General features: G+C 52.1%; 7 protein-coding genes across 7 annotated transcripts; 4 read left to right on the forward strand and 3 right to left on the reverse strand.

Moving 5' to 3' along the window:
* The first annotated feature begins 102 nt into the window (after positions 1–102).
* Positions 103–1,103, forward strand: QC761_114705 (uncharacterized protein). Its single transcript, XM_062874748.1, has 2 exons — positions 103–687; positions 746–1,103. The coding sequence occupies exons 1-2, from the start codon at positions 389–391 to the stop codon at positions 1,041–1,043; spliced, it is 597 nt and encodes a 198-aa protein (XP_062737926.1). The 5' UTR covers positions 103–388; the 3' UTR covers positions 1,044–1,103.
* Positions 1,104–1,178: 75 nt separating this feature from the next.
* On the reverse strand, positions 1,179–3,774 carry och1 (alpha-1,6-mannosyltransferase Och1). The gene is made up of 3 exons (XM_062874749.1): positions 2,815–3,774; positions 1,578–2,686; positions 1,179–1,514 (listed from the first exon to the last, which is right to left on the reverse strand). Exons 2-3 carry the CDS (start codon positions 2,665–2,667, stop codon positions 1,471–1,473), a joined length of 1,134 nt encoding a protein of 377 aa, XP_062737927.1. The 5' UTR covers positions 2,668–2,686; positions 2,815–3,774; the 3' UTR covers positions 1,179–1,470.
* A 2,049-nt stretch (positions 3,775–5,823) lies between these two features.
* QC761_0016340 (uncharacterized protein) lies at positions 5,824–11,224 on the reverse strand. The gene is made up of 2 exons (XM_062872014.1): positions 9,493–11,224; positions 5,824–9,416 (listed from the first exon to the last, which is right to left on the reverse strand). Exons 1-2 carry the CDS (start codon positions 9,858–9,860, stop codon positions 8,981–8,983), a joined length of 804 nt encoding a protein of 267 aa, XP_062737928.1. The 5' UTR covers positions 9,861–11,224; the 3' UTR covers positions 5,824–8,980.
* On the forward strand, positions 8,845–9,524 carry QC761_0016350 (uncharacterized protein; the record flags this gene model as incomplete). Its single annotated transcript, XM_062872015.1, has 3 exons — positions 8,845–8,855; positions 8,985–9,284; positions 9,503–9,524. 3 exons carry the CDS (start codon positions 8,845–8,847, stop codon positions 9,522–9,524), a joined length of 333 nt encoding a protein of 110 aa, XP_062737929.1.
* A 1,633-nt stretch (positions 11,225–12,857) lies between the features above and the next one.
* On the forward strand, positions 12,858–16,005 carry QC761_0016360 (uncharacterized protein; the record flags this gene model as incomplete). Its single annotated transcript, XM_062872016.1, has 4 exons — positions 12,858–12,870; positions 12,920–13,010; positions 13,068–15,555; positions 15,654–16,005. The coding sequence occupies 3 exons, from the start codon at positions 12,858–12,860 to the stop codon at positions 13,183–13,185; spliced, it is 222 nt and encodes a 73-aa protein (XP_062737930.1). The 3' UTR covers positions 13,186–15,555; positions 15,654–16,005.
* Positions 13,045–14,117, reverse strand: QC761_0016370 (uncharacterized protein). The gene is made up of 2 exons (XM_062872017.1): positions 13,410–14,117; positions 13,045–13,353 (listed from the first exon to the last, which is right to left on the reverse strand). The coding sequence occupies exons 1-2, from the start codon at positions 13,682–13,684 to the stop codon at positions 13,149–13,151; spliced, it is 480 nt and encodes a 159-aa protein (XP_062737931.1). The 5' UTR covers positions 13,685–14,117; the 3' UTR covers positions 13,045–13,148.
* Positions 16,006–19,422: 3,417 nt separating the features above from the next.
* QC761_114720 (uncharacterized protein) lies at positions 19,423–23,115 on the forward strand. Its single transcript, XM_062874750.1, has 5 exons — positions 19,423–19,955; positions 20,017–20,215; positions 20,286–21,031; positions 21,084–21,279; positions 21,353–23,115. The coding sequence occupies exons 1-5, from the start codon at positions 19,654–19,656 to the stop codon at positions 21,944–21,946; spliced, it is 2,037 nt and encodes a 678-aa protein (XP_062737932.1). The 5' UTR covers positions 19,423–19,653; the 3' UTR covers positions 21,947–23,115.
* The last annotated feature ends 602 nt before the right edge of the window (positions 23,116–23,717 follow it).

The raw sequence follows: 23,717 nt of genomic DNA on the forward strand, positions 1-23,717 counted from the left end.
CCCCTGAAAATGCGGGGTACAGTCGCCTCATCGATCACCCACCCGTGCCACCCCAACCAGCCGCTTCCAGTTGTTTGTTGAATAGGATGGAGGGTGTGGGATCCAAGCGATGGTGTTTACCCTGACAATCAGTTGCCTCTGGTTATCTTGATGTGACGGGTTTGGAGATACCGTCCAGATGGAAAGCGGCGCTTAAAATGGGGGTTTCTTTCTGTTGGTAATGAGGGAGATAGATAGATAACGAGCTCCACACTGGGGATTTACACACCCTTTGACTGCTATTCACCAAGTTCTTTGATAGTCTCTACCTTGTCAATTCTCACTCCCAGACTCCCACTTTACATTTGCTTTCAGTTATATTTTCCCAAGCCTTCCTCAGTCTCGCAACATGTCCACCACCACATCTAACAGCCCCAACCCAAACCCCAACACCCCCGCAGCGCCTAGTGGGCCCGGCTCCACCAAAATCGCGGGGAAGCTGGAGTTGCTGTCCCGGCAGAACCGCTACCAACCGCCGCTATCGTCATCATCATCAGCCCGCTCCTCCCTCTTCCCAATCCACCTCGGCCTCTTCGCCTACGGCACATTAACCGTCGATGCGGTGATGCACGCCCTGCTAGACCGGGTGCCGCCGTCAACGCTGACTTCAGCACCCGGGTGGAGAGCAGCTGGCTTGCCGGGTTTACCGTACTTCTTCCCCCTCGTCTTCCCCTGAGTTGAGGGTTGTGTCCTAACAAAGAGACAGATACCCAGGGCTTGTCGCCGACCCGACAAGTGTGGCACCAGGGAGGGCCTACAATGACCTCACAGAGCGAGAATGGGCCATTTTGGACTCTTTTGAGAATCCAAAGTACGACGTCGCGCGGGTCACTCTTGCCAGTGGCGCTGAAGCGCTGGCCTATATCTGGCCTGCTGATCCCCCTGCGCTGACGACCACTTGGACGGTTGACTTCATCGATACTGAAGGCATGGAAGACTACCTAGCCATGTGTTTGGAATTCAGGCAGGACTGGGAGGAGAGCCAGATGTCAAAGACTTCCTGATCCTGTCAGAGTTAGATATTCAACAACGCTATCACCAGCGGTCTATTGCGTCTCCATCGTCTAGATCGCTAGACAAATAAGAGACAGGTTAGCCCAAAAGAGCCCCCTGTTTAACCTGGCGGTGTACGCCTTCCTTCCCCCTCCAAAATGAGCCACGGTAGACTGCAAGTCTAACCGTCGGATTCCATGAGGTTTATGTACATCCCTTTTGCGTACAGCATATGTCGCGTTCGTCCACCCCCGTAGCCTTTTGTACACTCTATCCCCGCCCATATTCCTTGAAATTTCAAGACCCCAGAACTAAGCTGGGTATGCAGCGTAGAAACACAAACGCCAACCCATGCAGTAAAGTAGATTAAAAAGGAATTATGTCTCGTTCCAAGAAAAGTGAAGTTCATAATGATGCTGTGCACGATGGATGCAGCTATCATTGCTCGCCAATGTGACGCTCGCTCTCAGGTTTCCATGTGCCTGTGACATCATTTGTTAGCTTCAGCCAAGACTTTGTTGAGGTTGCTGGAAAACATGGCATACCCTCGAAATCGTGCTTCACAAACGCCATAGGATCGTCGTAATCTTTGGCCCCCATCTGTTGTACACCTGGTGAGAAGCTGGTGATGGGGAGCACGATGACATCTCCCACACGTCTTGCCGTCTCCATGCCAGTAAAATTCTTCCAGTCAATCAGGCCGACCGAATTCTCCATGTCGAAGTACCGCTCGTCGTTGAAGTACCCGAAGATAATATCCGTCCAAAGGGCTGGGCCAGTAAATTCAATAACATCCTTGTCGACAACATCCTTGAGCGAACCGGCTCTCTTCCTCTTCAGGACCTGTTCCGTAATGCGGGACACCACTTCTCTCAGCACAGGGTGACCGGGCTTGCTCTGGATGGTCCACTGGCAAAACTGAATTCTTCGGCTGTACCAATCCTTCCAATCCGGACGATCCGGATCCGCCTCGATTCCAATAACCAATCCGATCTGGTCGCGCGGGACTGATTCGGGGACCCACTCGAGCGCGCTGCGGATTGCATACGTGTCGATGTCGGAATAGATACCTCCTCTGGCGAGCAGGATCAAGTAGCGGAAGAAATCGGCCTTGAGCACAGGAAGAGGAAGCGCCTCATACGCCTCCAGAACCTCGGGAACTGATCCGTAGAGGAGACGGAGCAGGTGCACAGCAACCTGATCGGTGATGACCTCGTGGATAAACCCTGGGTGCTGCTCCGTCCATGTCGCCTCCTGCTCGCGAAAGGTAAACTCTCCGTGCGCTGGTGTCCATTTCCACGTTTGCCAAATATAAGCTGGGAATTTCGTCTCGACATCGTAGGGAAACTGGTAGGCGAGCTTCTCGTAAAGCGTCATTCTTGACATATCCTTCATCGGCTTCTGCTTCGGCGGGCCGCCCTGATGTCCGCCATTTTGTACCGCCTGGTCGTCGGCAGCTTTTTTCCCAGAAGACACCGTTGTTTGCGATTCCTGCATCGCGGCCTCTGCTCCGGGCTGTACTTTTGGATACTCGACAGCTGCCGCCGAGGCAGCCGGTGATGACGATCGTGTTGTGAGGAAGAGGACAGCGATGAAAAACACCGCGGCCACGAGGGCGCGGCGGAAGGTGAGCATGATGTCGAAACTGTCAATTCTAGCATCGCGTCAAACGAAAAACGTCAGTGTTGCTATTCTCTCCGCATGGTGACATCAGTCTTCTTAGTGCAAACAGTTGTGCCTGCGTGGTGCTAAATAAAAGCTGCATCGGCGCCCGGTACATACCAAGTAGGTTGGAAAAATTAGACCATTGGGAGAGCTAGGGAATGGGCCAAAAATGAAGGGTCCTCCACAGAAACAACAAGTACACAATGAAGAAAGGGAAAACAGGAAGGGAGCGTAAAAGAGCGTGAAATACGAAGAAGGATGGTGTGGAGGAGTGTCGGTGAATGTTGTGAGTGTGGATTAGAATCCAAAGCCCCCTTTACTTTTTGAATTGAGTGGACAAGCTCGACGGCGTGACAGGGGTTTCTAGGCGGGGGTGGGAAAGTACGTGGGGCCGTTGATCATACCTCACAGGCTTGGCTTTCCACATTTGCAACCAAAGGGAGCTGGCCAACCATGGACTTTTGAGAAATGCAGTTGATGGCGATCGGTGCCAAGAAGATGCTGTGCCCGCGAGTATTGGGAGAGGATCGCTGGGGATCTGTCACTCGATACTAAATCTGGCCTGTAGGCTGGTTTCAAGATTCCTCATCCGGGCCTCAAGGGCGCACGGCGGCGGTCCACGGGCGGGAGTGCGAAGCAGGGCAGGCAGAGCGGCGACCGTTGACAGGCGGCCGGGCGCTGGCGGGATATCTGCCCCGAAACCAGTATGCAGGCTGGACCCTGAAAACCGGCAACGCGAACGGACGACCGAATGAACAAAGCTGATCCGCCTGGTCTCTGCTTGATGTTCGCACGGAGGAAGTGGGATGAAAAGTTGAACTTGTTCCTTTCCAGGTTGCCTTTCTTAAACCTGGAACAGGCAGGGTGATGACGTGTAGGGTTGCTCTTGTTCTTTGCTTCAACTTGAGACACAAACTGGACGACCTTTTTTTGGTATCCCGCGACAGAGACCGCGCCGATGGCGGGTGGTCAGCAAGGCGGTTTGAATGCTTCGGCCACCATGATCAGAAAACACCCTCTCAAAACCTTTCAGATAGTCGGAGAATCGTGGTCTCTTCCTACGACCGGTCCCCAAATTTCATCAAAGACAACAACTTCGACGAAGCCGGCCCATCCGGCCCCGCCGGTCAGCCCCAGTTATCTAAAGCGAGTGATGACGAAGTTCAGCAGAGTTGCAGGCCTGCAACATGCACAACTCATGCTGTGACACACGGAGCACTGCCGAATTGGAGGTTTGACCCGGACACGGCTTCTGCTCAGATCCTCCCCGGTTTCTGGAAAACTGTTTGACCATCCTCCTCTTGAAGAGTGATGCTGTTCAGCACCACTTCCTCTGGCTGTCAAGATTCGGCAGGCAGATTGAGCCAAGACTCAACGGTGCCGACCATTTGGGTGCCCATTTCGGTAATCTCTTTGATGATCGCACCACGCTTGCGCAATCAACTGTGGGTGGGTCCTCTGAACTTGAAACAAGCGACACTCCAAGACCTGCTGGAGATGGCAGCACGCCAAGCACTTGCTAAGCCTCTTCCCGAGAGAGCATTATTCTGATGTATTCCACAGCTTCAGCAGTGAACGACAGGTTTACTGTCAGAGACATTTCCATTTCGAAATCCCAAACGGCCGGTCACCATGGAGTTGGACAAGTTCCTCGTGTCCAACAGTTCCAGGTTTCGGTCTCAAGATAGGGTCAAACTCAGACAAACAGTTGACCTGCCCGGTGTTTGGCCGACACATGACCTTTCCGCACACATTGGAAACGGCCGGTATTATTTCATCGTTTTCCTACATTGTTGTCTTTTTGGCCATACCCTACACAAGAAGTAACGGAGCACATGGGCAGATGAGTATGTAGAGGGGCGGGCGTTCTTTATTTATCTTGTAGAACGGCGATCACGGGTGCTTGCCGAGGAGAGCGTGGCATTGCGTGCATGCAAGCAAGGTCCAATATCAAATCTTAGGGTCATGTTTCAAGGAAGCGAGCCACACGACTCATAGGCAGTCTTCCTACCGGACCGACTTCTCATCACTGAGTTAACCACGCTGCTTCATGCTCCAGCAACTACAACTCTAGAGATGTTGCGAGGTCGAGAATTAGCAATCCGAGGGGGGGGGTATACTGTTGGGCATGTGGCTCGTGCTGCCACAGACAACAGCAACCCTTCAACTTTTGTCAAGGTTGGTCATCATTGATGTCAATGGAAGGTACATACTTGCCATCTCAAGGCACTGTGCTAGAGTACGCTTGCCCGGACAGAGGCCTACCTAGTGGAAGGCGATTGGATGGTTGATGTTGCTTCCGTCTCTGTCATCCTGTAAGGACTCGGAGCTTCAACGGAAGGCACGTGGCCAAGGGACAGATGTCAAAAGCACTTCTCCAGTTGCCGTCATTGGCCTCGGGCTGCTTGATGACAGTGCTGTGCTGGCAAAGCGACGGCAGAAGGGACCGTTGACGAGACGCTTTGCAGGCAGCCCGGGTTGTATTGCTTCTTCTTTCTGCGCTGTTTTCTCTTCTGCTGCTTGCACTCCGAAGCATGTAAACTCAACTTTCTACTGCGTAGTGCCTTCCTCGTTGTATGATTCCGCACGCAGGTATGAGGTGAGTCGAAGCTGCCCCTTTTCAGTCCTTGAAAATGAACATTACCTGCCTGACAAGTCTTCGCTACTGCTTTGACAGTCCTCGGGTTCCTTCCTCGTCACATCCAGCATAGCAATCTGGTGGCAGCAGTTCGCGAAGGAGTGTCACTTGCCAAATGGCCGCACTTCAGTCAATCCAACTTGGCATGGCTGATGTGTCTCTCTATTGACTTTGCGTGTTTAGAGGTGGTTGGGCAACGAAAGTGCATCTTGTCCCAAGGCGCATGGAGTTGCACTCTGCCCCTGAATGCTATCTTCGACTAGCTGTCAAGACAACCCGACAACTGAAACCCGCATCTGGTTGCCTTAAATTTTGCATCTCTCGGGCAAGAATGAGTGTTGTCGGAGGACACCTTAAACTAATACATGCATCAAGCCTGCAGATCCGCCTTGGACTGCAACTTTGTTGGCAGCCTTACCAAGATTGGCCCAAAATAGCACCCTACATATTCCCACGTTTCACGGCTCTCCATCTCCTATTCACTACCGGTTTCTCCCTCCACCGAGCCGAACAGCCCCCAGCCTTACAAAACAGCAGGGTTAGATTACCGTGTTCATCATGATTAGAGGATGCACACAGCACTTGATGCAGCTTAATTCGTGGCTTGTGCAGCTTTGGGAGCCTCCATTGGCAGTCTTCACTCCCGAGATTACAATTTGAGCTCGTCAGTCCCCTATCGCATCTTGATACCCGAAAATATCGGGGAGGAAAAGCAATGATACCGGCCCGCCCCGCACGATGCAATGTTCTCCTACCCAAGCTGAAGGCTCTACATCACATCACTTACATTAGCGCAACTCACAGTAAGGGCGGAAATACGCAGTATTCTATCCATCTCAACCCAGCCATCACCTTCGCGGGGCGCGCTTAGAAGTGCCGCTCCGATAAGTCACCGTCAATGCCACCCACGTTGTCTTCTTCTGCCCTCGAGAGACGGAAAGGCGACCACATTCACACCATGCTACCTTCCTCCACAAGCCGCTATCACATCCTTAGGTAGTTTGATTCATGACTGACCGCCAAAGTGCAATTGGCTGCCTTGTCTCGAAGTTGCTTTTCTAGACGCCCATCACTGCCGCCAAGTATGCCTTCTTGCCCGATCGATAGATTGCGGCGAGATGCGCGATAACTGTTACGAAGTCATGGCGGTAACTGACACGGAATCTCTCCCGAGGCCAACAGGTAAAAGCGGCAAGACCTTTCCGAGGCTTCAACTATTTGGAAACATGGCATCAAGGCGGATACAATAAGATTAGACGAAGGTGCCTTGGTGACCTAATCTAAAACCTTTGACTGAGCCTGTCGTGCCTCAGGGATATCATCAGGTTCAAGGCGTATAGCAATGATCAACATCCAAACAGGCTCGGCCAGTTTACTCTGTCTTGGTGAGACCTTCGCCTCCAACAAGGCAATCCGAACCGCCTTCGTCTACTCATTCTATTTGCCTTCCTCCCTTCATCAGCAAGGCAGTCGCATACCCACTTTACCTAATTAAACACACCAAAACCCGCCCTCAATAACGAATTGCAGCCCGAATGGTCGCCTTCTCCATCCGCAACGGCAACACTAATGCCGTGTCCTCGCTCCCATGCACCACACTCTAGCAGTGCAACGCCCGGGAGCTTGTATCCCAGCGGATAGCTACTCGAACTCCCGTGACTGATCGCTGTCAAAAGTAACCTGGTCCTTGTCCTCTTAGCACCATGTAGTGACACCCTCCAACTTCAAACATTCAATCTTCGACCTTCAAGCCGTCAGGTTTGAACGACTCGCTTGTTCCATTGGAGCCATGTTACCTGATGGATCACAATCATACTATCCACCAAAATAAATCTCGGTAGTTCAGAACCACCTCAAAACATATGAGCGATATTTCCTCCATCACACGGCCCTTTTGTAGTCGTATAGGTCCCACCCCATAAGGCGTCGAAAGCAACACCGAGGGTGGCAATGAAAGAAAAACGAACAAGGCCTGAAGTAGCATCACTCAAGATCCCAAAACTCACCTGTCATATCGAATCAAACGGTCATGAGATTCCCTCGCAAGGGAGTTGATGGGCAGTTACCCAACGCCAAGCGCGGGAAGGATTCGCATCTTTCCATGGCCCTGGGACACCTAGAACAAATTAGAATTCTGACACAACATGTCAGGAATCGTTGAAGCAGCGATGGAGGGCAACTAATCTCACAATCGCCTTGTCGACTCCGAGTAAGCAAAACTGACAGATAAGACTAACCGAGAGAAACCGACCAAACCTGACGCAACCCTTTCCACCTGCAGTGAAGCCCAAGTTGATGCCCGAAATCCCAGGCAGGGGAACAAATGTCCCATTGGACAAAAGTCCAGCTCGGTGGCTCTGTCGTGCTACCGGCTAGGTGGATTGTCTATCCCGTCCGTAAAGACGGGTGCTGCCTCATGACCATGTCTGTGCTGCCTGAAAGCTGCGATGTCGGGCGGATCCACTCGAGCAACAACCCCTGAATCATGACCCCTAGCCCGGCGCCCCTGAACCCCTGAGTCTTCAATGGTTGACCGGGCAGCGGGAGATCCACTCTTGACGACAGCTCTCATAGAGAGGCCCCCCAGCGCAACAACACCATGAGAGAGATACCAGATCAAAACCGAACGGGATAAACGATATCATGTGACAGCTGACATGATGACTGTAACAGAGCGCACCATGACCTGTAAAAGTCCCAGGCAGAACCGGCACTTGACCGCAACCAACCACCACGGCCATCACCAACCAATATAAAGTCCCCCGGTGAGACCCACGCATGCATCGGCAGATAACAAAGATCTTCCCCCAATAACCCTAGGTCCTCAACTGTAACCTCCCGCATGATCATCACCCCAGCTTCATGCCGCTCTTCCTCCAGATGGACTCCTGCAACCCAGTTAAAAATCTAACCGATGTCTCTTTGCATGAACCATCAGACGACATTGCTTCCTCGGGAATATGCCCAAGTCTCCTCATAGGCCGATGAAGACGGGAACAGTGATAAAAAGTGCAAAACCCCATATCCTGACTGGTGAATCCAATACCAAGAGACGGGCGACTGCATGCAATAGTATTACCACTTGGTTTGGACGCGACCCCAACCTTACGACGACGGTAAATGAAATCTTCATTTTATACACAAGTGATACCTGACTTTGCTCCTCTCCTGGCCTTCAAATACGAGTAAAGAGAGAATTCTGGTCAACATTGTATAATCCAAACAGCCAAACGACGCGCGTCATCTCCGACAAGAACAATGATCAACACACAAGCCGACTATCCTCCTTCTCTTCACAAACCAACGCCCAGACATCAATAACAACCGACTGCAACAGACGGGAACTCATCCGAAATACGAACAGAAAAGAGACAATCGAAAATCAACGCTATAGCCACCGGGCATAAGAACGGGGTATCAAGGATGAAGTCGGAGATACATTGTCCCTTTTGCTTTTGGAGTGGCGAGAACCACGGTGGGCAAAACGGGAAAGAAAAACGAGTGAACCAATGAAACCAAAGTATCAAACTACAACAAGTGAAGAAGAAAATAATTTCAGCTAACGTCTGTCAAATCCCTCTGCGCCCCGATGTCTGGTGGCAAAGTCTATCTTGTCATATGAATGACTTGCTTTGCTGACACTTGTCAGTATCTCGAGGAAGCAAATCTTTGAGAAGGACAATATGGACAATGTTCCCAGTAACCGTGAGCGCATTGGGAATCAACGAATTCCCAGTCTGTGTCTTCGAAACGCGTTGTGCTCTGAGGTTCAGGGAGGTCGTTTTCGTGAATGCGGGCAGGATATGGGTATGGAAAGTTATGATGCGTGGTCATCCCAGGGGCATAAATCAGCGGTGAAACATCGTCGGGGCTCTGAGAGAAACGACCTTCCGCTTCTTGAAACGTCGTGTCGGTTCCAAACTTCGCAGCGCCGGGCTCAAAACTTGAGGTATGGTTCACTTCAAATGCATCCCCCGTCTGTCTTTGCTTCGAGTCCCCCTTTCTTGTGTGCTCTGCCTCAAACATATCATTTGTTCGGTGTGAATCGATATCCGTTCTCAATTCCTGCGGAACATGCTGTCTGATGTCAGGCCAAGTGTCAGTATATGTTTGAGTATTTGTTTACATTAAGGAGAGGTCCAAAAAGAATCACTAACGGCGGTGTAGTACTTGGAAGTGCTTCAAGTGATCCCATCATGTTTGGATCTTCATCAGCCGGTCCATCGCCGGTCATCCAACGAAAGGCATATGGTTGATGATTCATTCCCATGGACTCATCGGTTTCATGGTAGTTGTTGGGATAGGGAGGTCCGGCAAGCGATAACGGTGGCTGCTGACTGGTGTATGTCGAGTCGACGTATCGGGGCATGATGGCATCGTCTGAGTACGCGGTCATACTGGTACGATGTGTCGGCCGGGCAGACATCGCCGCCTCGTCGTCATCGTCCGAATACCACGCATCGGAAAGCGAGGCATCTGAAGGACGATGATGATCATCGGGAAGACTTGAGTACGTGTATGACATTTCGGACAAAGGTACTCCAGAATCGTCGAAGGTGGCAGGATATGCGAAAAGTTTGTCATAAATGACGTCTGATGGTCTACATGGTCAGAAGGGATCGGAAAAGGTTGTCCCTTTGGAGCCCCAAATACTCGAGGATCACCACGACAAGGCGGTGAGAGCTTCAACTTAAAAAGTCTCTGCCCAACACGATCAAGCAACAACATGGCTAGGGCTTACCATGCAAGACTACAAGGTAACCAGGCTGGCAGGGGTTTCTTTGGTTCAGCCCGCGAAGGATGTTGGTCTCGTCAGCGGAAGAAGCACCGTGCGACATGGTTACTGCCCTAGTATTTGCCATGTGTTTGTCTGACGGCCTATGAAGCGATAGCAAGGCGGTTCTATCGGCCACGATGGGATCTCGAGGTCGAATTGTTCGTCGAGGCGGTGTTAGGTTAAGGGGAGCCAAGGGTCCTTGCGACCTGTAGCGGTGGTTCGCAGAGAAGGCATCCGGTATGGCGCCGACGACGGGACAATAGCGACACGAAGCGGGGTAGCATCGTTCGTTGGGCATTGATTATACTCAAGGCTCTGGAGGGCTCAGATACCGCAGTTCAGGGGCGAGCAAACATGACCAGGAACGTCAGATGACGGTGCGGCATAAAACAGAAAAACCCGGGGCTTGCGATGAGGTTGCTTTGGCAGAAAGGGACGGACTCGGGCTCACAGACTCCTCCACCCATCAAATAAGGAGGATGCGGGTCATTGAGGTGCTCTATGGATCTTGCCAGGTCGGAAGGACGTGGGAGTGAATGGTACTGGAACAGGCTGAGGGTGCGGCGGTGTCATGGAACCGGCTCCTGTCACGGTGTACTACTGGGCGTTCCGATCGAGCGGATGAGTGAACTGGGTCGACGAAATTCTGTAGGCAAATCCAAGCCTCAAGCACTGGCGCTCGATCGCAGGGCAGATTCTGTGTCGGATGAGGAAAGCTTCAGTAGAGGCCAAAAGGCATTGGTCACCAAATAAAAAACTTTCATTGGAAGCGGACAACAAGATGGGTTGGTTGGTAGAGCACATCGGATGTGTATCCATGACAAACCCTCGTTCTTGCCTGCCAATGCGACTTGGCTCGCAGCGGGAGTCAGTGGACTCGGAAAGCGGCGACCCAAGTCAAAGATGCGCACGTGGGAGCAATGAAGAGCAAGAAGGCGGCTGTGATGTTGCTGCCCACCCTTCGGCAGTGCCCTGAGATTTTGATCGGTTTCTTCAGTATGAAACTCCGGTTGAGTAATGGGTATTTGGCAGCTTCCAGAGTCCTAGTTCCGCTCCAGTATACTCCTGGTTCTATCCTCCGCATCTGATGCTGTTAATGTGAGACATTAGAGATGGATATACACACCCTCCAACCCCCAATCCCCCTCCCTAAATTGGAGTATGGGCGCCAATTTTCTACCAAACGTCGGGCTGCATTATCACAAGCAGACCCGCCCCCCACCCCCTCTTTCATGAAGTTCATGAAGGCCAAAACATTCGTGCTGGTCTGCCAGAAAATACCATTTAATATTTCGGCCACCAAGTGGGTGCTAGTTCAACATCTTTCCCTGAGCATCGTCCGAAGAACAGTTCGGTAGTTGTTCCACTGCGATCCTCCAGCACAAAGTCCCTTCAGTGCCACAACTTGGCGACCATCCATAAACTCGCTAGAACAGGCCACCGCCAAAACATCAAAACACTCCCTTGATCTTTATCAAGGATATTACGGGTTTGTCGAAGCAGCACACGTTTCTACCAGACTGTGGGCTAACGGTATCTTGGTAGACAGACGCTGGCCTAGATGTGGGAGCAAATTTTCGGACCTTCACCTCGGTGCCTTGGCACAGCTTTGGACGAGCTGATGCACGGGTAAGCGTGCTGAATGAAGGTTTGGCTTGGACACCACAAGCCAAACAACACATCTATATGGTCAGTATACCTAGAAATAGACAATCCAACGCCTAACGTATTACCGGATCAACTTTACGAACATGAACCGCATTTCAAGTTACATTGCAGCCTTGCTGATGGTTTGTCGTGCTTGAGCCAGCTCCAGGCTGTGAGTGGAACACGAGCCCCGGGCCCAGTCCCTGTCCCTCCACAGCGGACCGTCCCGCCGGAAACCCAGCAGTGGAGTTTCAGGTGGATCCGTGATCGGACCCAACATCATCAAGGGTTTACCGCCCCCAAGTCACATGGATTGTGCTAGGTTCAAGACCCACGCCCAGATGCGTCGCATGAATGTCTCGAGAACGATTCACACGTTGCAATGCTCGAAGAAATCTGACATTGGTCTGTGGTCGCGCGCAACTTCCCCGATACCTACACAGTCGACACAATCAGATCGACTTGCACTAAGATGAAGGGTCGGGTAATCGGCACCTCACGGTTTCAAGAGTTGGAAAGGGTGTGTAATTAATTCTGAACGCTAGCAAGTGTGGCAAGATTGTGGATTGACCACATCTCGGCACACCCTATTTAAGAAGCCGAGCTCTGGTTCGCCTGGATTCTTCGGCCAACCATGGTAGCCGCGAAGGTATTCTGAATAAGAGCGCAAAGATCACATCCGATGCTAGGAGGCCCGGAAGTTAAGCATGATGACTGGCTGTATACCTGGACGAGGTATTATTGATCAGGCACGCAGACTTGTTGGGAATCCATTGTATCACAAGATGACAGCGCCTGCATTGCAGAGGTGGCGGGATTGTTGATGGAAAACTACACACTGTCTCTACTCTCTCAGACATCCCTTACCTTATGTCTGCCCGTTATCTTGGATAAGGTAGAACTTCGGACGCTATCCCCGCTTGAAACAGCGCTCCTTCCACAAATACCGCAAAGCTGGTGGAGACCCCGCCCATCGTTGAGCCATTTTAGGTACCTTCCGTGTTCACTTTTCTGGGTATCTCGATGACAAAAGCACTTGATCCTCATTTTAATACCACTGGGCTTTTATACTCGACCTCCGAACCAGTTCTCTCAATTATGTCAAGAATTCGTATCTACTGCTTTGACAGCAACCATTGTTTAAAAACCTCTTAAGTCAGGCCAAGAAATTCCGAGTGACACCAAGGAGCTCGAGGAATTGCAACAGTGGCAGATTGGGTTATCAGGAAACATTTTCTCGTCCATTCCTAGGTAAGCTCCGAGCTGTAAACATCTACAAGACCAATACCAAATAGGCGTATCGAAAAGACCGAACCATGTGGCCATCACCGTCTTAACCAAGGTCACCGCCGGCAGGCCACGCCACGCCCACACCAATCGCGATACATATCAGAACTCATCATCCATGTCCAACTCACGGGGATAATATGTCGGGAAAGAGGGAGCAGCCGTCCTCGCCATTACAAGGATATCCCCTGGTGAACCTCGATATAGACGGAGGCTGGGTTGAGATGTCTGTTGTTCTTTGACCCAACCTGTCATCTCTTCATCTTCAACTGCCTCGAGCTTGGGAGAAGGAGGAAGAGTAGATGCACTGCGCCAATTAGTCCATATGGGCGGTTTCGGCACACCTCTAAGGAAGCACCTCACCATTCGTTATCATCCTCCACATGGAAGCCTTCATCATCAGCACCATCTGGCGACCGCGTCGTCTCAGGATTCATTGTCTGCTGGGCATAGGATGTCTCCTCTAGCTCAGCGGGTTCAGCCTCTTGTGGGTCGAGACGGTTCGTTGTCGAATATCGACGATTCTGTTCGTTATGGTGTGGTTTGGCAGTGGCATCGTTGTCCTCAGAACTTGTAACCGAAATAGGTTTGGGCGACACGTCAAGCTCCATCAACCCCGTCTCATGTTTAAGCGGCATGGCGGCGAGAGTCAACAGCCTCTCGGTTGAGGAAAAATCAGCGATCCGAGAGAACTAGCGGGATTCGACGACAACACAGAGGAGCCGCCCTTTAGGGCAGGGTGTCGGGACGAAGTTGGTGGGAAGTCAGGTTGGGAAAAGAGTATACACCAGGATCATTCAACTTTTCTCCGACGTTGTTCTGAAAACCCGATCGCCGCGGAGTAGAGGAGGGGCAGTTTTTCATGTTGAGGATGAAAGAAACGAGGAGCACGGGGGACCTTGAAGTATAAACAACAAACTCGAAGGTCAAGCGACGTTGAAAAGTGGGCCAACACCGTTCCACGAACAACCCATTGCTTCTCGGTTCATCCAAAACAGACTGCTGCAATAGGTAACCGAATGAGAGGAGCAACACGATACCTGCCGCCCTGGTTGGTCCAGAGTACTAGCTGCTACCAGCACCTGCACATGCCCGCCTACTCTTGGTGTCTCTTGACTATATTGGGCGGGATGCCTCAGTATATGGCGGTATACCAATAGGTTCAAGGGGATTGTTTGGCGTCCAGTCGTTTGTTTCCGTCATGCATGCTCTGGGATGCTTGATCTCTCCCCACGAATCAGCACCAAGGCCCGTACGAACGCGATTAACAGCAATTTTTGAATCAAACTTGAAGGAATAGTTCAGGAGGGCCTATGTGGCAGCGGTTTGGGAAACCAAAGGAACATCATGGACATGGTTCCAAACCTAGTGCAGTCCAGATCAATTGCATAACCGACATAGACCAACAGGTTTTCTTAAGCAGGGGGCGATATATGCTACCTGGGAACGTATGTGGCTATGAAACAAGAACAACTCGATGATGGGAACCATGCGGGCGTCTTCAGGCCTTAAAGGCTAGAAACTGGTGTCAAGGTGCGGCACAGTCAAGCCTTCTCTCACACTTTTCACAACCCATGCCCGTCCATCAAAACCGGAATTCGCCTAGATCGTTCTTTTTTCTGGGAGTGGTGTGGAGAGAGGTAGCACCCCGTATCGCTGCGGTCGGGGTCAAGGGGAGGGTGACAGCATACTCGGCTGGTTTGACGCCTGGGGGTTGCACTGACTTTGTCCCTGCAGCTTCTCTTCAACCAGACTTTGCTAGCACAGCTGACGGGAACTTCCTTACCCCGCCTCCTTTCAAAATCTAGAATGGAGCATGGAGGCATGGAACCAGGGATTTCTGGATGACGGGTGGAGATGGGACGGTTGCTGTCATACTAAGCGTAGAGTTTGTTGCTGGGTTTGGTTCACAAGGATGGATCCGGCCAGAGGCCCCTTACTGATGCAGTGCACCATCAAAAGGGTCTTGTGAGACCGTCGTTCCCTTGGCACCTGGAGACAAGGTTATGACGTTAGGCACCATATCCGAGTCTCTGTTCTTTTGAGGATGAAATACGATAGAACATGGATATCGGCAGCCTTGTTTTTGACCTGGATCGCGTGGTTGGTTTTCGGGCTGTTTACTGCCGCAGTGGTGGGATTGCCTCGCCTGTGTGAATGGCCGCAGATGATCGAGGCGCTGCTATGCCATAACCCGTGATGAAAAAAGGATGCCGGTTTGATGCGGGGACTACTTGGGGGCATGTTTGGGCAGCAATATGAGGCAGATAGACCATACGGAAGCACGCCGGGATGCTACACTGCGCGAAATATCGAGTCCTTCACTTGGGGGTTCCGAGTTTCGAGGCCAGCCTTGTTTGGGCGTTGGATGGACTAAGCTCCGCCACTAGCCATCTCCGCACCCCTTCAATTCCTTCCCAATCATTCTTGTGAGAGCGACTCATGGGCTCAATTGAACACCCTGACGGTCAAATCTGGTTTGGTCCTTCGAGGGTCTGAAGACAGACACGTGAGTTCAAAACAACCTAGGTCGGGCTGGGATGCGTGCCTGCCTACATTGCCCGCAGTCGCACAACACCTGTTCTTGTGCTTGCTAATAACACGGAGTGGGTGATGGTTTCTTGAATAGTACCTCAACTGTTGATCCACAACTGGTCACACAAACATTGGAAATCAATGATACTCGACAGGTTCCGCACCTCGCCCACTCGAGGACCTATTTTTATAGGTGCCTGATATGCACGTTGCCGAGGGCATCGATGCCATCACCCGTTCTTGTCCTTTCATGGCCAGGCCAGGTGACACGCGCCCTTTGTGTGCTTTCCATGACACTTCCATCAGTGGCAGGTGATTGTTGATGTTAGAGAGCTCATCCCTACCCAGCCGAGTATTCTGGAAATGGCCACGCGCCTTTCTTCCCCCACTTCTTCTGGAAGCAGAATTTTGATATATACTCGTGGAATCAAAAAGTCAGTTTCAAGATAATATGACAGTAGAGTTGTTATACAGTAAGCATGATCAATGCACGAGTTGTCTTACAGGTCATTAGGCCATACACTTTAAGTTCTCATTGGATCGATCGATAACTTTATGTGGACGCTATTGGATGTATCGCCAGCCTTTGCTTATGAGCTCGAAAGAGCATAGCCAATGCAAGTTTCCTCCGGATGGGATTACCTCCAGATCATTCGGTCGTATGCAGCTCAAGCATACCCAGGTCGGTGGTCATTGCCGCCAATGAAGAGGTCGATGGTGGAGATCACCTGCCCAATACCTTGCGATAACAAACAGCCGACCGCCTGCAAGACAAGAAACAAGACAAACCTACTTACAACGAGAGGCACCTTTTTTCCAGGTCAGGTCTCAGTCCGTTCGTAGGTGGAGCCCAACTGATAAACGTACTGGCCCCGAACCCGCCGACTCGGATGCTAGCTCCAGTGGGGTTCGCGCGACGGTGTACGGTTGAGCTCCACCAATTAAGCATTGGATGACGGCCCGCTAGCGGGAGCTAGACCGGCTTTTTGTCTGTTATAGGGAAGGTCCTGGCTTATAGTGGGGTCGTTCTTCATGACAGGCAAGACATCCGGTTGACTTGTCAGTTTTATCGTCTCAAGAATGGCAAGCAAGAGTTCATCACTCCGATTGGCAACAAATCATTTTATTCGACACGAAGGCTACATTATGGCAAGCGGCAGGAACGACAGGCACATGACCTTCCATTGGGTCCAGATCCGAGCTTTCCCTTTGGCCAACATCCTAGCCCACAGTCCAGGAGTGATGGGCAAAACCCGTCTGTTTCCGATGGGCTACTATCACGTTTACAAGAGACCAGAAAGCTTCGTTCCCGAGCTGACACCCCCACGCGACTGAGCCCGATGGCAATGGTGGGACCGGTGAGTTGTGGTGAGTGACAGGTACGTACAAGAAACTAACCTGCGCGTGGGTAACAGAGGATGGGTACCTAATGATATGGATCTCCCTACGGTTTTTTGCCAGTTACGACACCTTTGCTTCTATTCACGCAGGATAGAGCGCTCGGGCCTGCGTGTACTTAGGACCGCACCTCAAACAACCAACACGACCCCCATGATTGTGAGCAGTCAGCCACATTCGTATTCTTTCGGGGAATAGAGCAACATCCGGGCACATCGAAGGGTTGATGAGAAAGAAAAAAAATTATCCCCTCCGGCCGGCCGGCCAGTAGAAGCTTTGCGGCGAAGATTCTGCCACAATCAAACCCGCGTGGGGGTGCGCTCGTCCAAGGCGATGAAAGCCCGAGAGCCTTGAAGCAAGACATCCATCCGCTGAACCGTCGTCAACATCACCCACGTCAGGTTGGCTGAAAAGCGCATCATCTCACACATGGATGGTAGCATCGAATATGCAAGTGAGAAAAATCCCTCAAGAACTTGGTGGCCATCGACTATCCTGGGGATAAGGCAATTGAAGACAAAGGCCGATTCTAACTGGGCGCTCTTGTTCCGATATTCGAAACAAAAAGCCCGATGCCGCGTGGTGGCCCTCTGCCCTGCGTATCAAGCCTTTTTTGGCGTTTGACAGCGCCGCTAACCCACAGTTCTGGGACGGTAACACCTCGGCCGCTGGCCCTGACAGGCCGTGGGGGTTAGACAGTTTGGGGTGTTCAGGGATATGGGCAAAATGATACAGAGTATCCGATCCCAAATGGACGCGGGATGAGGCGTAACGAGAGAGAGAGAGAGAGAGAGAGAGAGAGAGAGAGAGAGAGAGAGAGAGAGAGAGAGAGAGAGAGAGAGAGAGAGAGAGAGAGAGAGAGAGAGAGAGAGAGAGAGCGAGAGAGAGAGAGAGAGAAAATTGATAAAGTTGAGCGAATGCAGCCTGGCTCCAATCAAGGCTGCCCCTCAAACCCACGGCGGCACCCATCTTCTTTCGAGGTGCCACCCTCGCATGTCCACGGACAACATCGTCACCGGGTGGCAGCATCATCACCAGCAAACAGCCGGGATCTCACCTGCGCCGCCCGGTAGACACTCATGTCGAGAAATGGACGACCCAATACAGCGGACAGCTGCATACCACCCGCTGCTGTACTCGGTGACGCGCAGTGTTCCTGTCTATTGTTTTGATCGTTGCAGCCTTTCGTCCTGGTCCCATCAAACCGATCCCACCCCTCTTATGCATCTCTCGCCTGATTGAACAAAGAATTTCGTTGTTCTATTTTCCTCACACTGTCCGGCCTGCACGTGGAGAAATCTACCTTTACCCTCCAGAACACCGCTCATCGTTCTTGCCGAATCACCAGAATCTGGGTTATAACTCCCGTGCCGTCCTGTCATTTGGGCACACGGGAGGTTCGTGGCTACGGTATGTAGCCGAATCCTCGGGGGAAAACCCCCTGCTTTGTCCTGGATCGGAAATAATCTCCGTTTTTTTCCCCGTGCTGCCTTCCCCAGATATGCCTGGGAAACAAAAGTTACCACCGACCGGGTTGAGGGAAGAGGCAATCTTTCCATATGCGCGATGGAGTGCCTTGGCTCTGCTTGGCATGCGTCTTTTGGTTCTAGACCTGATGTGGTGGTGAAACATGAGGTGAATTGAGGTGACGAAGTGCGAGTATGTTTTGGATGACGTCCTTTGTTGAACAGGACACAGGTGGACCTGGGAAAGGCTTGGCCGCGGGCGGTGCGGCTGGCACTGATGGAAAGCTTTGAACGGGAGAGTGGGAGGACGTGGGGGTTTTAGAGAACACATGGGTATTTTACGCCTCTTCCTGTCAGGTTAGACTCCCCCAAATCTTCGTCCAAAATCCGGGGTAACATGACAGGAGACAGCCAGGGCAGGCACAGGCCGGAGTGTGGTGGGATGGTGTCATGTTAACTGGCATACACCAACCCACTCCTGCACCGACTAAGTTGGCTCTGCACTTTTCAGGATGGGTCGCGGCGTCTTCCCACGTACCATGCAGTGGCTACTTAGGTAGTGGAACAAGTAAAGATGGGCTATGCACACAAGAACTGTGTGGGTGGGTGGGCGCAATCATCGGCACATACTGGTGACATTCACCGCCAGGGGAGCAAACTCTATTGGTTTCTGTCATCTGCGTTGGCAGGCGCAGCGGTGAGAGACCGACTGCACAGTAGATTGCGCACGGTAGACGACGCCAAACAAGTGGTAATCTGCCTATCCTATCTAGAGCACTTGAAAACTTGGGTTTCGTAGTCCGGCCTGATAGGTCAATCTGCAATGCCGGTGTTGACACAAGAGCCATGTGCGAAACACCGAGAGCTTGGTTCGCATGCGTTGCATCCCCCACGTACACATATCAGCGGGAAGGATGAACTGCATATGAACATCTGAGAATGGTATTTAATGCTCAAATCCCCCTCTTGGTTTGTTTTTTTTCGCGGTGGTTCATCTCTGTCTCATAATACCACTGACAGATATTTCCCTGGTAGCTACACCTGTCAGCCAACATGAGTTGACAAGGCTCTCCCATTTGCACCTTCCTACCTTCCCCAGCCACACAACGGTCGTCATCGGCCTCACCGCCATTACACGACCCACGTATCCCGTTGCCCTCAACCTACCTAACCCCTCCGCTGGTAACCGCATCGGCCGGCCATAACCAATGTCCCGATACACCAACGCACGCCGACGTGCTGCCGGTCTAGGCCGGGATGCCGAGAACCCGGACCTGGGCAAGCTCAAGTACTGTTCCGACATCCAGTTAAACGAGGAACACCCATCTGTTCCTTTTATGCCCCCAGGTCCAAGCTTCAATGGCGCCAACGATATTTGGTCCAGCTTTCCCCGACCCATCGAGAAGAATGACTGGGTGCGTCGGATCACAGGGGAGCAACCCCCTGCTCGAGTAGGGGAGTCGTCCCAAACGTCCCAGGCTGAGCTCGGGCGCCTTTCATCTCGGTCCTAGTGCGTCCAGTCTCGTCCTTTGATCTGTCTCTTTCCCCACAATCTTCTAACTCGTCCACAGCTCACTTCGTGTGGGGGACTCCAACGACTTCGCCACGGTCTGGGAATCGATTGTAATTCCTGCCCTTACTGACCTCCTCCAACAATACTGCGACTCTGACTTCGCGGTCGACGTACACAACTTCCCTGAGCTATCCACAGATGCCGTCCCCCGTGTGATCTACATCACACTGAGCGACCATGTGGACCTTTCGTTTGAAGTATGACGGTTGCTCTTCATGACTTTTCTGTTAACCAAGTGCGTGATGTGCTAAGCAAACCTCCCGACAGGAAACCATCCGTACCGAGCTTGCCCACGCAGTCCCCACTCGCTTCCACCCCATCTACCTAAAGTTCCGTAGAGGTGATCCCCAGAGATCCGGGATGTGGTGGGGCCAGGAAAGAGGCGACCATGATGACATTTGTGAGCCTCGCAACATCACTTACCGTCCCACCCCCGTAATGGGCATCTCGATCGGTCCAGTCCAAGTAGCCGACGCTGCTTCACTCGGGGGCTTCATCAAAATCGGCTCTGAGCTGTATGCCATGAGTGCCGCTCACGCCTTTGAGGATGCTGTCAAAAAGGGGCACGCCCGCGTTCATCACCCAGCTAAACTCGACTTCCCCAAGATCACACCTAGTGATCCTCGCGCGAAACAATACGTCATTGGGACTGTGGCTATGAAGACGCCGTCTGGGACACTTGGTCCATCGCTTACCTTTCAGAACACGAATTTCTCGGCAGAACGCACCAAGGTTGAGATGGACTGGTGTCTCATTGGACCGGTGAAAAACGGGAAGAACATAATCTCGGTGCCCAGTTTCCAAATGGATCGGTGCATTGCTGTGGAGCAGACGGCGCCCGTTGAGGGGAATACCGAGGTTTATGCCATGGCGAGGACAAGCGGGTATTCGCTTGGTTTTGTATCTGATGTGCCTGGGTTGCAGAGAATTGTCGGACATCTGAGGAGGGAATGGACTGTCAGACAGTACTCCCCTTTCAAGCACCCGAGGGACAGTCGAGCTAGTGCGCCTTGGTGAGCTATGGTTTTTATGTTTTCTGTTTCATCTGACTGACCTTATTCATAGGCAAACGTTGAAGCAATGGGTGACTTCGGGAATGGGGGTGCCCGGAGACTCGGGGGCATGGCTGATGCGGCGCTCTGACAATGCGGTCATCGGGCTCATCTGGGGACGCAACCATGACTATGGTGATCCCCTCGAGCGAGTTCGTCTGACCTACTTCACCCCCATGGTGGATATCCTCAAAGATGTGCAGGAAAATGTGAGTTCCCAGGTGGCAGAGGAGACTGTGCTTTTCCTCACTAACACGAAGATAGTACACCGTCGGGGAAGAGGTCTCGCTACCCAGCTACTCGGCCACAGATCTGGCACGGGCTTCTGATAGCCAGCGTACCGCAGTGCACTTGGATCCATCTCGAGACCCGTGGAATGCCCTGGCATCAGATGTGATTCAGCAGCATCGCCACACCCAAGAGGACCTCATCAGGGATCATTTCGTCGACAATAACATCCCTCCCTCTGGCGCAGTGTTCGATCGCCCACCACCTGCCGAGTCTGGTCTCAGTCTGATGGAGAGTTTGTCTGAGCCCATTGAGGCATCTGTTCTCGTAGCAGGTCGTCAAACACTGCCACTTTATAGCGAGGGCCATCACTCAACGTCAATTTTGCGCTCTCAAGATCGATTGCTTCTTGGAATCGGGGAAAGCGTATCAGTGCCCGGTCTTTCCAGCTCATCATCCATCCATTCGAGTGTTGGATCCATGGGTGAACCTTTTGATGCTACATCCGCTGGAAATGGAGTGCACATTGTCGAAGAACAAGGCGTGCACGAAGACATCATCGAGGTCGAAGAGCCTGTCAGGTCCAAAGCCTGTTTTACTGCTACGAACCCCCCCGCCTTTCCAAGGTTGAGCTTCATTCGGCCGTGAAAAGCGGCAAGACTCTACGCCAGAGTTCTTGCAAGTTGCCTGATGGGTGCCAGTTCTCCGAAGATGCCAAGCCACACAATATTCCCTGCCTATCCGTCGGATAACTCGGCTCGGTGATGATGGCGAGTGCAGCATCCCAATACAGTATTCCTTGTCAAAAGTTGGTGGTTGAGGCCGAGTTGTTTGACTGCAGAGGTCTCGATTATGGCTGCGACCGAGACTGGCTGGACCTGCCGTGGGTGGTGTCAGCGAGGCTACCATATTTCTCGGGCGACCACGGCGTTATAGCCATGGTGGCATCATGACACCACAACCTCTTGCGACCCGTCTGCTTTTCTGACGATGCAGATGTGCTTGTGCCCTACTGGTGGACTGCTAAGATCTTTGCATCATTGATCATTCGTTGCCCCCACAGTCGCCTTGCTAGCCCGCACTCATCGAGTGCGGGGAAATCACGAGGCTGGAGAGCTGGTTGGGTGGCCTTGTCTTCGGTCATCAGGGCCGAGAGACAGGCTGAGGAGGAAGAAAGTGCTTGAAAGGCAGCTCGCGCCGAAGGTCCTGAAGGCACCTACTCAATAAGGTTCATGTGAGGCCCGGAATCCCTACCGGGCACACCCTTATATGACCCCGTCTGCCTCTTGATTCGACCAAGGGATCTGATGCCTCCTTGAAGGTTGCGCTCTGGGTAGGACACGTGTGCCTGTCTTGGGATGTCTGCCTTGAAGCAAGGACCGTACCTCTATGCATATCCTGTTGGGTTGCACAAACCGATAATGCTACAGAACGTGTGTCGATTTCCACGCGAAATCTTCTCACGTTTCTTGAAATCCCGGTGGCGCATGGCGGGGTAACAATGATATTGTTTGGCTGCATATACCATACGCGTTGCGAGATAGAGGCAGCAGCAAAAATGAAGAGAAACAATCCGCGGGTTGGATCATGGCCCCCACCCCACCTTGGCCGCTTTAACCAAAGGTTGATTGGGACCTCCTCACTGTTGCATACAGTGACGTCGAGCTCGATCCAACAGGAAGGATTGATCAAGTAGTAGATGCACGGTGTCACAGGCTCACCGAACACGGAATATAAAGGATCCTCAGGATCCCCTCAATTTGATCAAGTTTGGATCTAGGCTGTTGGCGGCACGGCTGCCGTCTAGCCCGTCTTGCCTGCCAGGGCTGAACAATATCTCCGTCACAGTCGGTTGTGCGAGAACCAAATTTTCTCTCATCAAAGTTGGTTGGAGGCGTAGCGTTCCAAGCACTCCCGCCCTGCGGATACGTTGAGTTGAGTGTATGCCGCCAAAGGGTTGCAGATTACTGGCCGCCTACCTGCGTATCGGGGGGCCTCGGGATGCGACCTTCGTTTACCCCGCAGGAACCGAAGAAATATCGCTTGGATGAAAGATGTCGGCCTTTTTGTCCCTCGGTTGCCGAGTCGGAGGGTTTTTTTGTGAATAGCTGCTGACCCGAACGAATGCACCTCTTGGCGAGTGGGCTCACCGACTGGAAGGCATCCATCCTCTCTCTGACTGAACTTCGCAGCAGGCATCTTCAGCTGTGAGAAAGATGACCAGCCTTCATGTGCAAAGCAGTCACTTGAGGCTCCCACTACGTGCTCGCAAAGCTTGTAAGCTTCGGGCGCGGAAGCTCCCTCGCTCTAGCGGCATGTTTCCCGCTCTCTGGAAGCAAGACCTTGTTCGGGATGTTCCAGCCGTTCTACAAGGCGACCACGCCTTACCCAAGTTAGCAATTATAAGCCTGGTAACCAA

Source organism: Podospora bellae-mahoneyi (genome assembly GCF_035222275.1).
Source record: "Podospora bellae-mahoneyi strain CBS 112042 chromosome 1 map unlocalized CBS112042p_1, whole genome shotgun sequence".
Classification (NCBI taxonomy): Eukaryota; Fungi; Ascomycota; class Sordariomycetes; order Sordariales; family Podosporaceae; genus Podospora; species Podospora bellae-mahoneyi.